The sequence below is a fragment of the Mauremys reevesii genome, linkage group 9 (assembly GCF_016161935.1).
Source record: "Mauremys reevesii isolate NIE-2019 linkage group 9, ASM1616193v1, whole genome shotgun sequence".
Classification (NCBI taxonomy): Eukaryota; Metazoa; Chordata; order Testudines; family Geoemydidae; genus Mauremys; species Mauremys reevesii.
This window is the reverse complement of record NC_052631.1, coordinates 76,157,289-76,167,986: the sequence shown is the minus strand read 5'-3', so window position 1 is coordinate 76,167,986 and position 10,698 is coordinate 76,157,289. Positions and strand designations below refer to the sequence as shown.

At 40.1% G+C, this 10,698-nt stretch overlaps 1 protein-coding gene across 2 annotated transcripts in view; it reads right to left on the bottom strand.

Annotated features, from left to right (window-relative positions):
- Positions 1-1,522: 1,522 nt before the first annotated feature.
- Positions 1,523-10,698, bottom strand: part of RPS6KA6 (ribosomal protein S6 kinase A6) — an 83,289-nt gene continuing 74,113 nt past the window's right edge. For both annotated transcript variants that reach the window (XM_039487999.1, XM_039487998.1), the window contains 2 exons: positions 10,313-10,453; positions 1,523-8,178 (listed from right to left, as the gene is read on the bottom strand). In XM_039487999.1, coding sequence (XP_039343933.1) covers positions 8,053-8,178; positions 10,313-10,453 — 267 coding nt within the window. In that variant the 3' untranslated portion in view covers positions 1,523-8,052. The remainder of the gene's footprint in view (positions 8,179-10,312; positions 10,454-10,698) is intronic.

Sequence of the window (10,698 nt, the reverse complement as noted above, 5' to 3'; positions counted from 1 at the left end):
GCCTAAAAAGTCTGAAAACCACTGCACTAAGACTATGTCTACACTATGGAGCTTACAATGGCACAGCTGTACCGGTGTAAGGTCTCCTGGATAGCCGCTCTCCTGCCAGTATAATCAAACTACCCCTGTTGACATAGTGCTGTCCACACCAACACTTTTGCTGGTGAAACTTACATTTGTCAGGGGTGTGAAAAAACACACACACACACACACACACCCAGACAAAAGTGGTAGAGAAAGCCTGACCCCATTTTTGCAGAGGTGTTAACGGGCCACTCTATCTTGAATGGTCCCTTACAAAATGTGCTAACTACTTATGCTAAACAATCTGCTCCCCTTGCATTTAGCTATGATGCGCCGAGTACCTTTCCTAGAACTTAAGAAGAGCTCTGTGCGACTCTCTCTCACAAACAGAAGTTGGTCCAGTAAAAGATAGTACCTCACCCACCTTGTATCTCAAATATCATGGAACTGACACGGCTACAACTACACTGCATGTGCCCGTCAAATATTTAATATTCTTGTTTTATTATGTGAAATATTAATTTACACATGGTATTCAGCGTTATCCACTATTATGTGAATATTTTAACTGTAATTGTTACTGCAATAATGGCCCTCTCATCTACACACCAGGCAAATTCTTCAAAGAGTTTGCCTTGGTCGTTCAGTTTAAAATAAACTCAAATTGAAGTCAGAGGCAAGGACTGTAATTCAAGTTTTTAGACCCTCACCTTGCAAACAATGATTTTCCACATTTAACTTTCAGCACTTGAGTAGGTCCCACTAGTTGCAATGTGGCTCCTCACATGCCTGAAGTTAAGTATGTTCATGTGTATTTGCAGGATCAAAGCCTTTGTGAGAAAGCTAATCCTGTCGAACAGGGGTAGTCAATAGGTGGACTGTGGGACAAATCCGGACCACCAGACACTTTTGAATGGACCTCAAATCTATTTATTTATTATTGGGGGGGCGGGTTAAATGATTTTCTCTGGAGTTTGGACGTTGACTATACCTGGGCCCAGAAATTTGGGCCTCGACAAAAAATAAATTGACTACCCCTGCTGTAGAGTATAAAAAGGATTTCTTGAACAACCAGAAAACCCACAATAAAAACACCAAAATCATGTGACGTGGTGGATCATCCCACTCTAAGTTCATACTTCACTCATATCTGTTGTGTAGGTATGTTTTTTAAAGTGTTTAATATACACATTAAAACACTATGCTGTGATTACAAATATACAATGGGCTTTTGATTTATGCTTGAAATATATAGCAAAGTTCAATAAATAATGCAATTCACAGTATAGGTTATTTTATGAAAGTTGGCTCACTGCTTTTTAAAAAAAGTTTAAAATGGGCTCGGACAGTTTCTGAATCACACATGATCACATTAGGTCAGTTATAAAGAATAAATTTGCACTTTTTTCCTAGTACCCAAAGGAACTGCCAGCTATTTAAAACTGTCCCTCTATAATTATTCACAATGCTTTTAACAAAAATAAATACAATTTCTAAGTCGTCTTTGGCATGTTGTAATTCCAGGTGAGTAATATTTAGCAGCATAGTGTAAAAGAAAAAATACATACTGTATAATGCACTACTGGATTCAGCCTTACAAGGAGAAGAATGTAGTACAATGCAAACTTTAATGTCAATATGTACAGAGCTTTAAAGAAAACATCTTTTAAAAAATGAAATAAATACAATATGATACAAAATCCACAATATGTTTAGAGAAGGAACGATAGTTACAATATCTGACAACGGGGACCTTTTGTATAGTTCATCTTTGAAGTACCTCAGATAGCATATAATTGAATTGCACGCTTTGTTTTAACTTTAATGCCCTTTCATATATTGATATTTATGCCCAATTACATGCCAAAACAGTTTTAGCTATAATCAGAGTATCAGTGCAAGAATGCCAAAGTGCTTGGGAAATTATGACAATAGTAAGCCTAATGCAACATACATATTATAGTAACACTTTGCCCTGCAAAGGAGATACCTTCTTGCTATTTTTTTCAGTATCCTAACAAAAACAGGTGTAATTACTGCTGATGACTATAAATGAGTTTGAATGACTATTTCTGGAACATATTTATCAATAAGGGGACTTGCCAATTAGAGTTTAAAGACGCCTTTTCACGAACAAATTTGTTTTCTTTACATAGAAAAAACCCAATAAGAGACAAGGATTTGTATTATAAAAGGTTTAAAAAACAAAAAAACCAGACTTGTTACTCTACTATTCAGCTTTAGCCATACAGCTGCTTTTCCTCAATTTAATTTCCATATTATTTATATTCACAAAGAAATATGCAGGTTTATCAACAGTCAGGAAAATATTGCAGTTTGGGAGCAATTATTCTTAAAAATATACACTGGAAATAAGGACAGCTAGTATTCTGAAATCACTTAATTGAACAGTTGCTAATACAGAAGTGTGGTATATAACCAAGTACAGCGTTTGTCTTCTATACATACACACACTTGGTAATATGTATGAATGCTTTAATAAGTGATTGTGGATCAACTGTTGTGTCAAGTATATTGCTCCTGTGGTATTATATAACTAAAGGATTCCCCTCCCCCACAACTTTACTACAACTGAATCAAACAGGAGGTTAAACACACTGAAAATTAACTTCTAAAAAAAAACCTCTCATTTATCTTAAACGCTCTCCTTTTGAGCATAAGGAAAACACACAAAAACTAAAACCTGTATTTAATAATAGATTACAAAAGCCAAAACATGTTGGCTTAAGACAATCTGCCCATACTGAAGCTCCCTAGATACTTTTGATTCTGCAACATCTGCTGCTGGTGCCACCGCATAACTTTTGAGTAATGGGGCCAGGAGCACATTGCAGATCTTTACATTTTACAATCTCACAGCGCACAGGGTATGACGCCTTTTATTACAGATCTGCTCCAGCTCAAACTGAAGTAAATATGAGTCTTGCCATTTACTACAGTGGAAGCTGGTGAGGCTCTATGTGAATATGTATTTGGAAAAAAAGGCTTTGATTACAATTGCACTACTGAGACTATGACTTTTGGCAGGCTTCTTGCTGGGGAATATTTGAGACACTAGCCCGTGTTGGATCATATTAGGTAGGATGGTAATTAGCACTGCAGAAATCCCTATGTACAAGTATCTTTCCAGTCTGTTTTTATAAACGACTTAAGGATGAAAGTAAAAAATTTACTACAGTATTGTAGCTTATTTTTAAGCCAGTACCCACAATAAAATGCTAACCAGTTTACAGTCTTAGGGTTGCCCACTTTCTAATCACACAAAACCGAACACCCTTCTGAGGCCCTGCCCCGCCCCAAACCTTCTCCAAGCCCCATCCCAGTTCACTCCATCTCCTCTCTGATGCTTGCTCTCCCCCACCCTCACTCACTCATTTTCACTGGGCTGGTGCAGGGGGTTGGTGTGCAGGAGGGGTGAGGGCTGCGGCTGGGGGTGCAGGCTCTGGGATGGAAACAGAAATAAGGTGTGCAGGAGGGAACTCTGGGCTGGGGCCCCGAGAGGTTCAGAGTGAGTGAGGGGGCGGGTGTTCCGGCTGAAAACTGGACACCTGGCAACCCCATCTTTGACTGTGTGGTAGCTATATGTACATGACACAAATTATACCTTTCAATAGCCCCTACCAAAGACTCAAATAATTGTAATTATTTTCATTTTCAAACAATTCACAGATTACTCATGAGGAGTTCATGTTGCTTACCTTTTAAATTCCATGACTATTGGGTTCTGCAACACTGGCATTTTCCTTTAAAATGAGAAAAATCAGTTCAAACCCCAAAAGAGCATTAATGAAGATTGTGTTATGAAACACTGTAGGGGGGTGTTCTGGAAATGTGAAGGTGAAACTTTATTCTGGATTCCAGCAATACCCACAGAAACTGAAAGACTGACATGATGAAATTTTAAGCATCTAGACAGGATTTTGTTTGCACTAGTTACAATAAGTGTGCCTTATTCCCAAAATAAAAGTGGAAATAGACATGCCATGTAGGCCTGCTGTTTTGTGTCAAATATAACAAAGATGTTGTCTACACAGTTTGTCTCTGTGAAAAGATTACCCCTCTAATGGTGCAGCCAAGGAAACCTTACTTTTTGCCCGGGGAGTGCAACTTGTAGTAGAGCTTCGTGATGTTCTTATCTAAACTGCAGGATTGACTTAGAAAGTGTTCTAAATTCTGTGTTCACCAATCAGCATGTCTCTGTACATTTTTCCTCTTTACAACCCTATCCTTCACTCCAGGAAGATAGCATTACATGCTAAGTATCTTGGCCTGCTTATTACCAATTTAGTGCACAATACTTGTAAGGTGCTTATTGCCCAGTGGGTCTGAACAAGTTAAGTGAAAATACCAATGCAAACACTGCTAAATCACTCATGAATAAAACCAAAAAAGACCAGCTGCAACTTTGAGGGAAAAAATTGAAAACAATTAAGCTTAGCATCTTAGATGTTTTCCCACATTTTTATTATTTTAACATTAAAATCTACATTACAAATGGACCTTTGTTTTTAAACGTGCTTTTTGCTCTGTTCCCCATCCAGAGTCTGATTTTTTGTGATCTCAATTTTGATAGAAATAGTTTTTAATATTACAATATTAGGTGGGAAATATGGAGAGGTGTACACTTAATTGCACGCAAAGGTCTCTAGTAATGAAAAAAGCATAGAACATGCAAGATGCAGAATTCTTTTTAAGTAGTATGTGTTCTTTGTTACTTTTCAAGCATTTCAAACAGGCACCTCAAATTAGGTAAAAATGGGCCCTAATATTTCCAACACCCTATTATACCCAAGAAATTGAATAGCAGGCATGACACACTAGTTTACACATGCTCTTCATATTCATTAAATCCCATACTACAAGCATCCCAATTTAAAATACTTAATTGTTCAGTAAGGCAATTCCTACCTCCTGCACATCTACACTACTCCCAATGACAACAAAAAAAGCAGCAAGTCACTTCCACATTTTAGGATGAGTTACTGCTACTTTTGTTATTCCAGAATCCCCCCAAAAGCCTTCACAGCATTGTATTATCTCAGTATGCAAAGTCTCCCCCTCACCCCAGATTAACATTTTATGATCTGCTATAAAAACATTACGGGATTAGAAATTCAATGATAGCAGACAAGTCAGGACAATAATTGATTTTTGGTCAGAATGATTCTCAGTGTGTTCAAATTTAGCAGTAGATCACTAATATACTTTCCTAATATTTAAGATGTTTATCACGCTACTATATTAGAACAATTGCGTAGTAGTGTCTAAAGCTTCATGAAATGCTTTCTTTTATCACATCCTCTGAGAATTGCATGAGGTTCTAGTTCACTCCTAGGTGCAATTCGAAGTGTTGGTTTTGATTTAGAAAAATCAAAAATCATTTGGGACCTGGCAGTACTACAGACTAACACACTCTCTCTCTGTGTGCATGTGTGCAAGTACCTCAGCTGACCTGAACTACTTTGAACTAAATGCCTGGACATTCAAACAGAGAGGGAGAGGACAGCAAGATATTTTCAGTGAGGTCCACAACTGTGGAACCTACTCACCCTCTTTGGTCAAAATCCTGTACCTACTGACTTTAAGGGCACATTTCAAGGCTTACTTATTTTCCCAGATTTCACCTGTGGTTAGCCAAGGAGAGGGTTTTTAACAGGGCCATGAGTCTTTGCATTTATCTTTTGTAATATTTGTACATGTGCCAAGGGACATAGGAGCAATTACATACATTTAAATAAATAAAACTAATAAACTATGTGCCAAATATGCTACAATGAAATGTCAGTTTACCTAACAATCCAGGATAAGCTAACATTGAATATACTGCTCTTCAATAGAAAAGACTGCCAAAGGAACAGCAATATAGTCCACGTACACAGGGATAGCCAGGTACTGATGGACAGCCTTTGATATAGTGGATAAAACAGCTTTATGGAAGTTGCTATGCCACTATGGAATACCTCAGAAATCTGTGATCACACAGAGTTTCTGTGAAAATATGACCTGCCAGTAATACATAACAGCGAGCTAAGCCATTTGAGTTTCCTCCCAGCAGCAGACAAGGATGCCTTATGTCACCCATGATCTTTTTACTGGTAGCACATTGGGTAATGAGAATGCCACTTGATTGTTCTGTGGTCTTACAATGGAGTTTCTCACAAAAGTTAGATGATCTAGACTTTGCAGGTGACATCAACTTGCTATCCTATGCTCAGAGAGGCATGCAAGCTGAAAGAAATTATCTTTGGGCATATGCACAATTAGTAGGGTTGAAAATCAACACACAACAAGAAACACCAACACTTTCTGGGCCTGACATAGAATCGGTCCAATATTTCACATATCAAGTACAACAGGTAGGACAGACATTAAAGTCAAAATAGCGAAAACCAGACATGCCTTCATAACTCTAAAGCTGATCTGAAGAAACAGAAATCTTGCCCTTCAAATAAAATTTCAAATATTTAACAACATTGTGAAGTCATTCTTAACAGATGGCACTGAAACTTGGACATTTAAGACCTTACTATCTAAACTCCAAGTTTTCATAAACAACTGCCTGAAACAAATCCTTAATATCAGATGGCCAGGGAAAAAAAAATAAAAAAATCGAGCTCTGGAGGACGACAAAATATACTGATAGGTCAGAAAATTATGGAACGAAAATGAAGATGACTAGAACATACATGGAGGAAAAACCCAAACAACATAAGACAGGAGTTGGACTGGAACCCCGAGGGCAAGAGGCAACAAGGTAGACCAAGCATAACATGGAAACACACAATAGAAAGCTATCAAAATGATACGGGAAGAGTTAAGACTGCAGCAAGAGACTGTCAAAAGATGGCAGGCAGTGGTGAAGTCCCTATGTTCCTCATGGAATATGAAGGCATAATTCAGTCAAGTTACAGAAGGAGAGAGAAGATAACTAAAAGCATATGGACTACTTGGACTACTATCACATGTCCTATCTAAAGTAGTACCAATACTATTCAGGCTCTCACTCTTGAAGACTTATAATATAATCATTTTCATAGCTCAGTACAGAACACAGTAAGATCTTTTATGTTGAAAACAGGGGGTGTTTCCCCAAGCTTATGACTACTGACCAGTGGTGGGCAATCTGCGGCCCACACGTGGCCTGTCAGGGTAATCTGCTGGCGGGCCACGAGACAGTTGTTTTACATTGACTCTCTGCAGGCGTGGCCACCCACAGCTCCCAGTGGCCGTGGTTCACCGTTTCCAGCCAATGGGAGCTGCAGGAAGTGGCGTGGGCCCACCACTGCTATAGACAGAAATACACACTGACATTAGAGACACCATTCCCTAAACAAGGTCACTTGTTATCCAGTTGTTTGGTTCACAAGTGATCATTTTAATTTTATGGATGAAGTGCAATGTCTCAGATGCACCCCATTTGTACACAAACCTTTTTAATTCTTGGCACCAGGCAAGCGTAGAACTCCCGTATTAACACTAATGCATTTTGCACTGGCACAATAAGGTGATCAGTCTTGTCTTCTAGCATCAATGAGTTAAATGAATGGAGTCCATTGGTAAGTGCCCAATTACAAAGTAATTTAAGTAAGAACTTGTGGATTTTTTACAAATAGGTTTGATGGTAAAAATACTGACACCGTGACACTTTTTACGTACGACTTGGTTATTGGTAATGGTCCCCTAAACCACTTCATGAACCCAGCAAAATTATACAGTATGTAAAGAATATTTGTAACAAATCTCTGAAAGGACAGTGTACGGAAATACCTTATGATCTTTGTGATGTACCCTGATGTTTAAGTTAAATAAACATGGACACCGCCTGTAAAACAACACAGTGTGAATCCCCCTGAACCTGTGGATTTTTTTCTTTTAAAAAAGGACTTTTACAGAATTCAAGTAGTGTAGCAGGAAACCATATATGTCTTTCGAACACAGGTCAGGCAAATATAGAGCCACTTATTGGATTTTCCTTTGCTCCAGTTTGGCTAAGGTGCCCCAGTGGATCTATAAGTCTGTTGAAGTTAGCTTTTTCATGCTCCGTCGTTGAGCTAAACTTGAAGCTGCGACAGGCTCTAAGACTGGCTGAAATGTCTTGTGATTCAGTGCAGAATATGTGGCAGCCATGGCCCCCTAGAGAACAATGAAATCCACAAAGATTGTAAAAGTTATCTGGGAACGAAAACACTGAATGTTAAATATTCATTCTTTATGAATCCTGGAAAAGCCACAGAGAGAACTTGTGTTAGGGCAGAATTACTTTTGTAAAACTTTGTGTTGATAAAGGGATAATTAATATTTATGCCTGGGTCCTCAAGGCTTCTGAACATGGGTTCTTCACAGACCTTAGGTCTGTTCCCTCTTCCCAGTAACATTTATTTCACTTTCCATTAAATTTCCAATAAGTTCATGAGGCCAGCGGTGGAAGTAGAATTCATTTCTTACCAGTACGCTGCACTCATGGGAGGGACACAAAGGGGGGGCACCAGCTAAAGGGGGGAAGGGGGGTCACCTGACCTCCCCACGTGACCCTTCCCCTCCCTGCCCCCAGCCCAGAGCTCATGCGCTCTCCCCGTCCCCTCCCCATGATCCATCCCCCATTACTGGGAGGGGAGAGGGGGGACCCCCTGTCCTCCTCCCGCTGCGCTGGAGACTTCTGAACTGCAGGGCTCTCTAGAACAGCTGCGGCAAAAGGAGCAGAACGTGGGAATGCTGAGCAGCCCGACGCCAGCAGCTCCTCTGGCGTGGCTGTACCGCCCCCAGCCCTTCTATGCAGCTCTCTCTCCTGAGTCCTGTCCGGGGTTTGTACAGCAGCCCCACCGGAGGGCAGGACTGGGGGCAGTACAGCCATGCCAGAGAAGCTGCACATTCTGCTCCTTTTGCAGCTGTGGTTCCCGGGAGAGCCATGAGAGTACCAGGAGGGGCCAGCCAGCCTGAGATGCTAGGTAGATATTTGGGGTAGCTAGCTCTTCGTGTTCATGCTGCTGCAGCTACACTATTTTTAGCACACTAGCTTGATCAGAGCTAGTGCAGGTAAGTCTCCTCAAGCTGGAAGTGTAAATTCCAGCTTGATGTACAGACATCGCCTTGGAGACCAGCTAAAGCCTCCAGAAAATTCTCCATCTGGGTACGAGTATTGCCTCTATTACTCTAGTATTTAAAAAAATAGAAAGAACAGCAACACTCTCTTCTCTCAGCCTCTAGGACAAAAAACTTGATTAGTTTGTCAATATTTTGTTTGAATGTTTATGAGTGAGTGTGTGCATTGTGTGACGACAGAGAGAATGCTAATTCTAAGAAAGGTGTTCTGCATTGAGCTCTGCAAGTGTCTGGTTCCATAGTCTAGGACCAGCTCCTGAGAAATCTATCTTTTGCACCCATGAACTATCTTCAACAGTTTCATTGTTCTACACAGTGGGAGGTCGTAGTTGCATAAAATGGATGCAGAGGTGATTCTCAAGTAACTAGGGCCAATCCCCAAGAAGGCTTTGAATACAAGGAGAGAGACTTTGAACTCTGCATTCAATGAGGAGCCAGTATAGAATGGATGACTGGGTGAAGTGGTCACAGCAACACAAGTTGCTAAGTGGCCAGTCTTCCGTGTTTAGTATTACTGGAGTTTTTGGTGGCCATGGATATTCTGGCATCCAACTGAGGAGCCAAAAGGAACCAAAGGCCATGAACCAAGGTTTGGGCATACAGTGAAGGATGCTACAAAAAAGGATCTAAGGGGAATTTCAAACAGAATAGATACTCCCCTTCTCACCCCACATACTTCCTTGTGATCTACAAAGTCCTGATCCCACAGAAATAGGACAGAGGGGCTTATCTGGGCAGGGGAGCAAGCCTGGGAACAACTGACCTCCTCCTTATTTCCTCTGCCAACCCCCTCCATGGGGCTCTCCTCCACTGACATTACTGGGGAAGGAGGGAACAAGTACCACCCCCTCAGGCAACAGAGCAACCATGGAAAGGACAACTTCAAGTGAAGCACATACAGTAAAAAGTAGATTAACCCCTTTTCAACAAGGTCCTTATTTCCATGCTAACATCCTCTGTAATAAAAAAGAAAATATTGAAAAATCCCAAAAGCCACATCTGCAGTTTAGGACAGGAAATGAAAAGCCATCCTAAATCCAGCTGAAACAGCAATTGGCAGATGATATTAATGAATTTAGCAGATGATAATTAGCAGAGTCAGAAAAAGATTGCTTTTCTCTCAAGTGTTAAGCTCACAGGTATTGAGATGGAGGACTTTTTGTTTTACCTTAACTAGATGTGGTGCATCTTGTCTGTTTAGCTGATAATGAGGCAACTGGTCCCTGCAGGCTATCCACGAGTGTTTTAATACTTGCTCTGCTGTATATCGCTGATGTGGATCTACATGAAGCATATGGGATAGCAAGTCCTAGATTGAAATGATAAAAAACACATATACAGTGGTTACATCCAAATATAAAGTGTCAGAAAGTTAGTGTTAATGACTAACAACATGAAAAAAGCCATTTAATTAATCTGGAAGGATCTAACAAGCCACATCTAACAAGGAAATCAATAGCTGAAGTGGGGCATTCTGTGTCTTGACACTTCAGATGTCTGAATACAATGTGTGACACTATAATAGGTACAATGAAGTCTGTTAACAGAATGAGC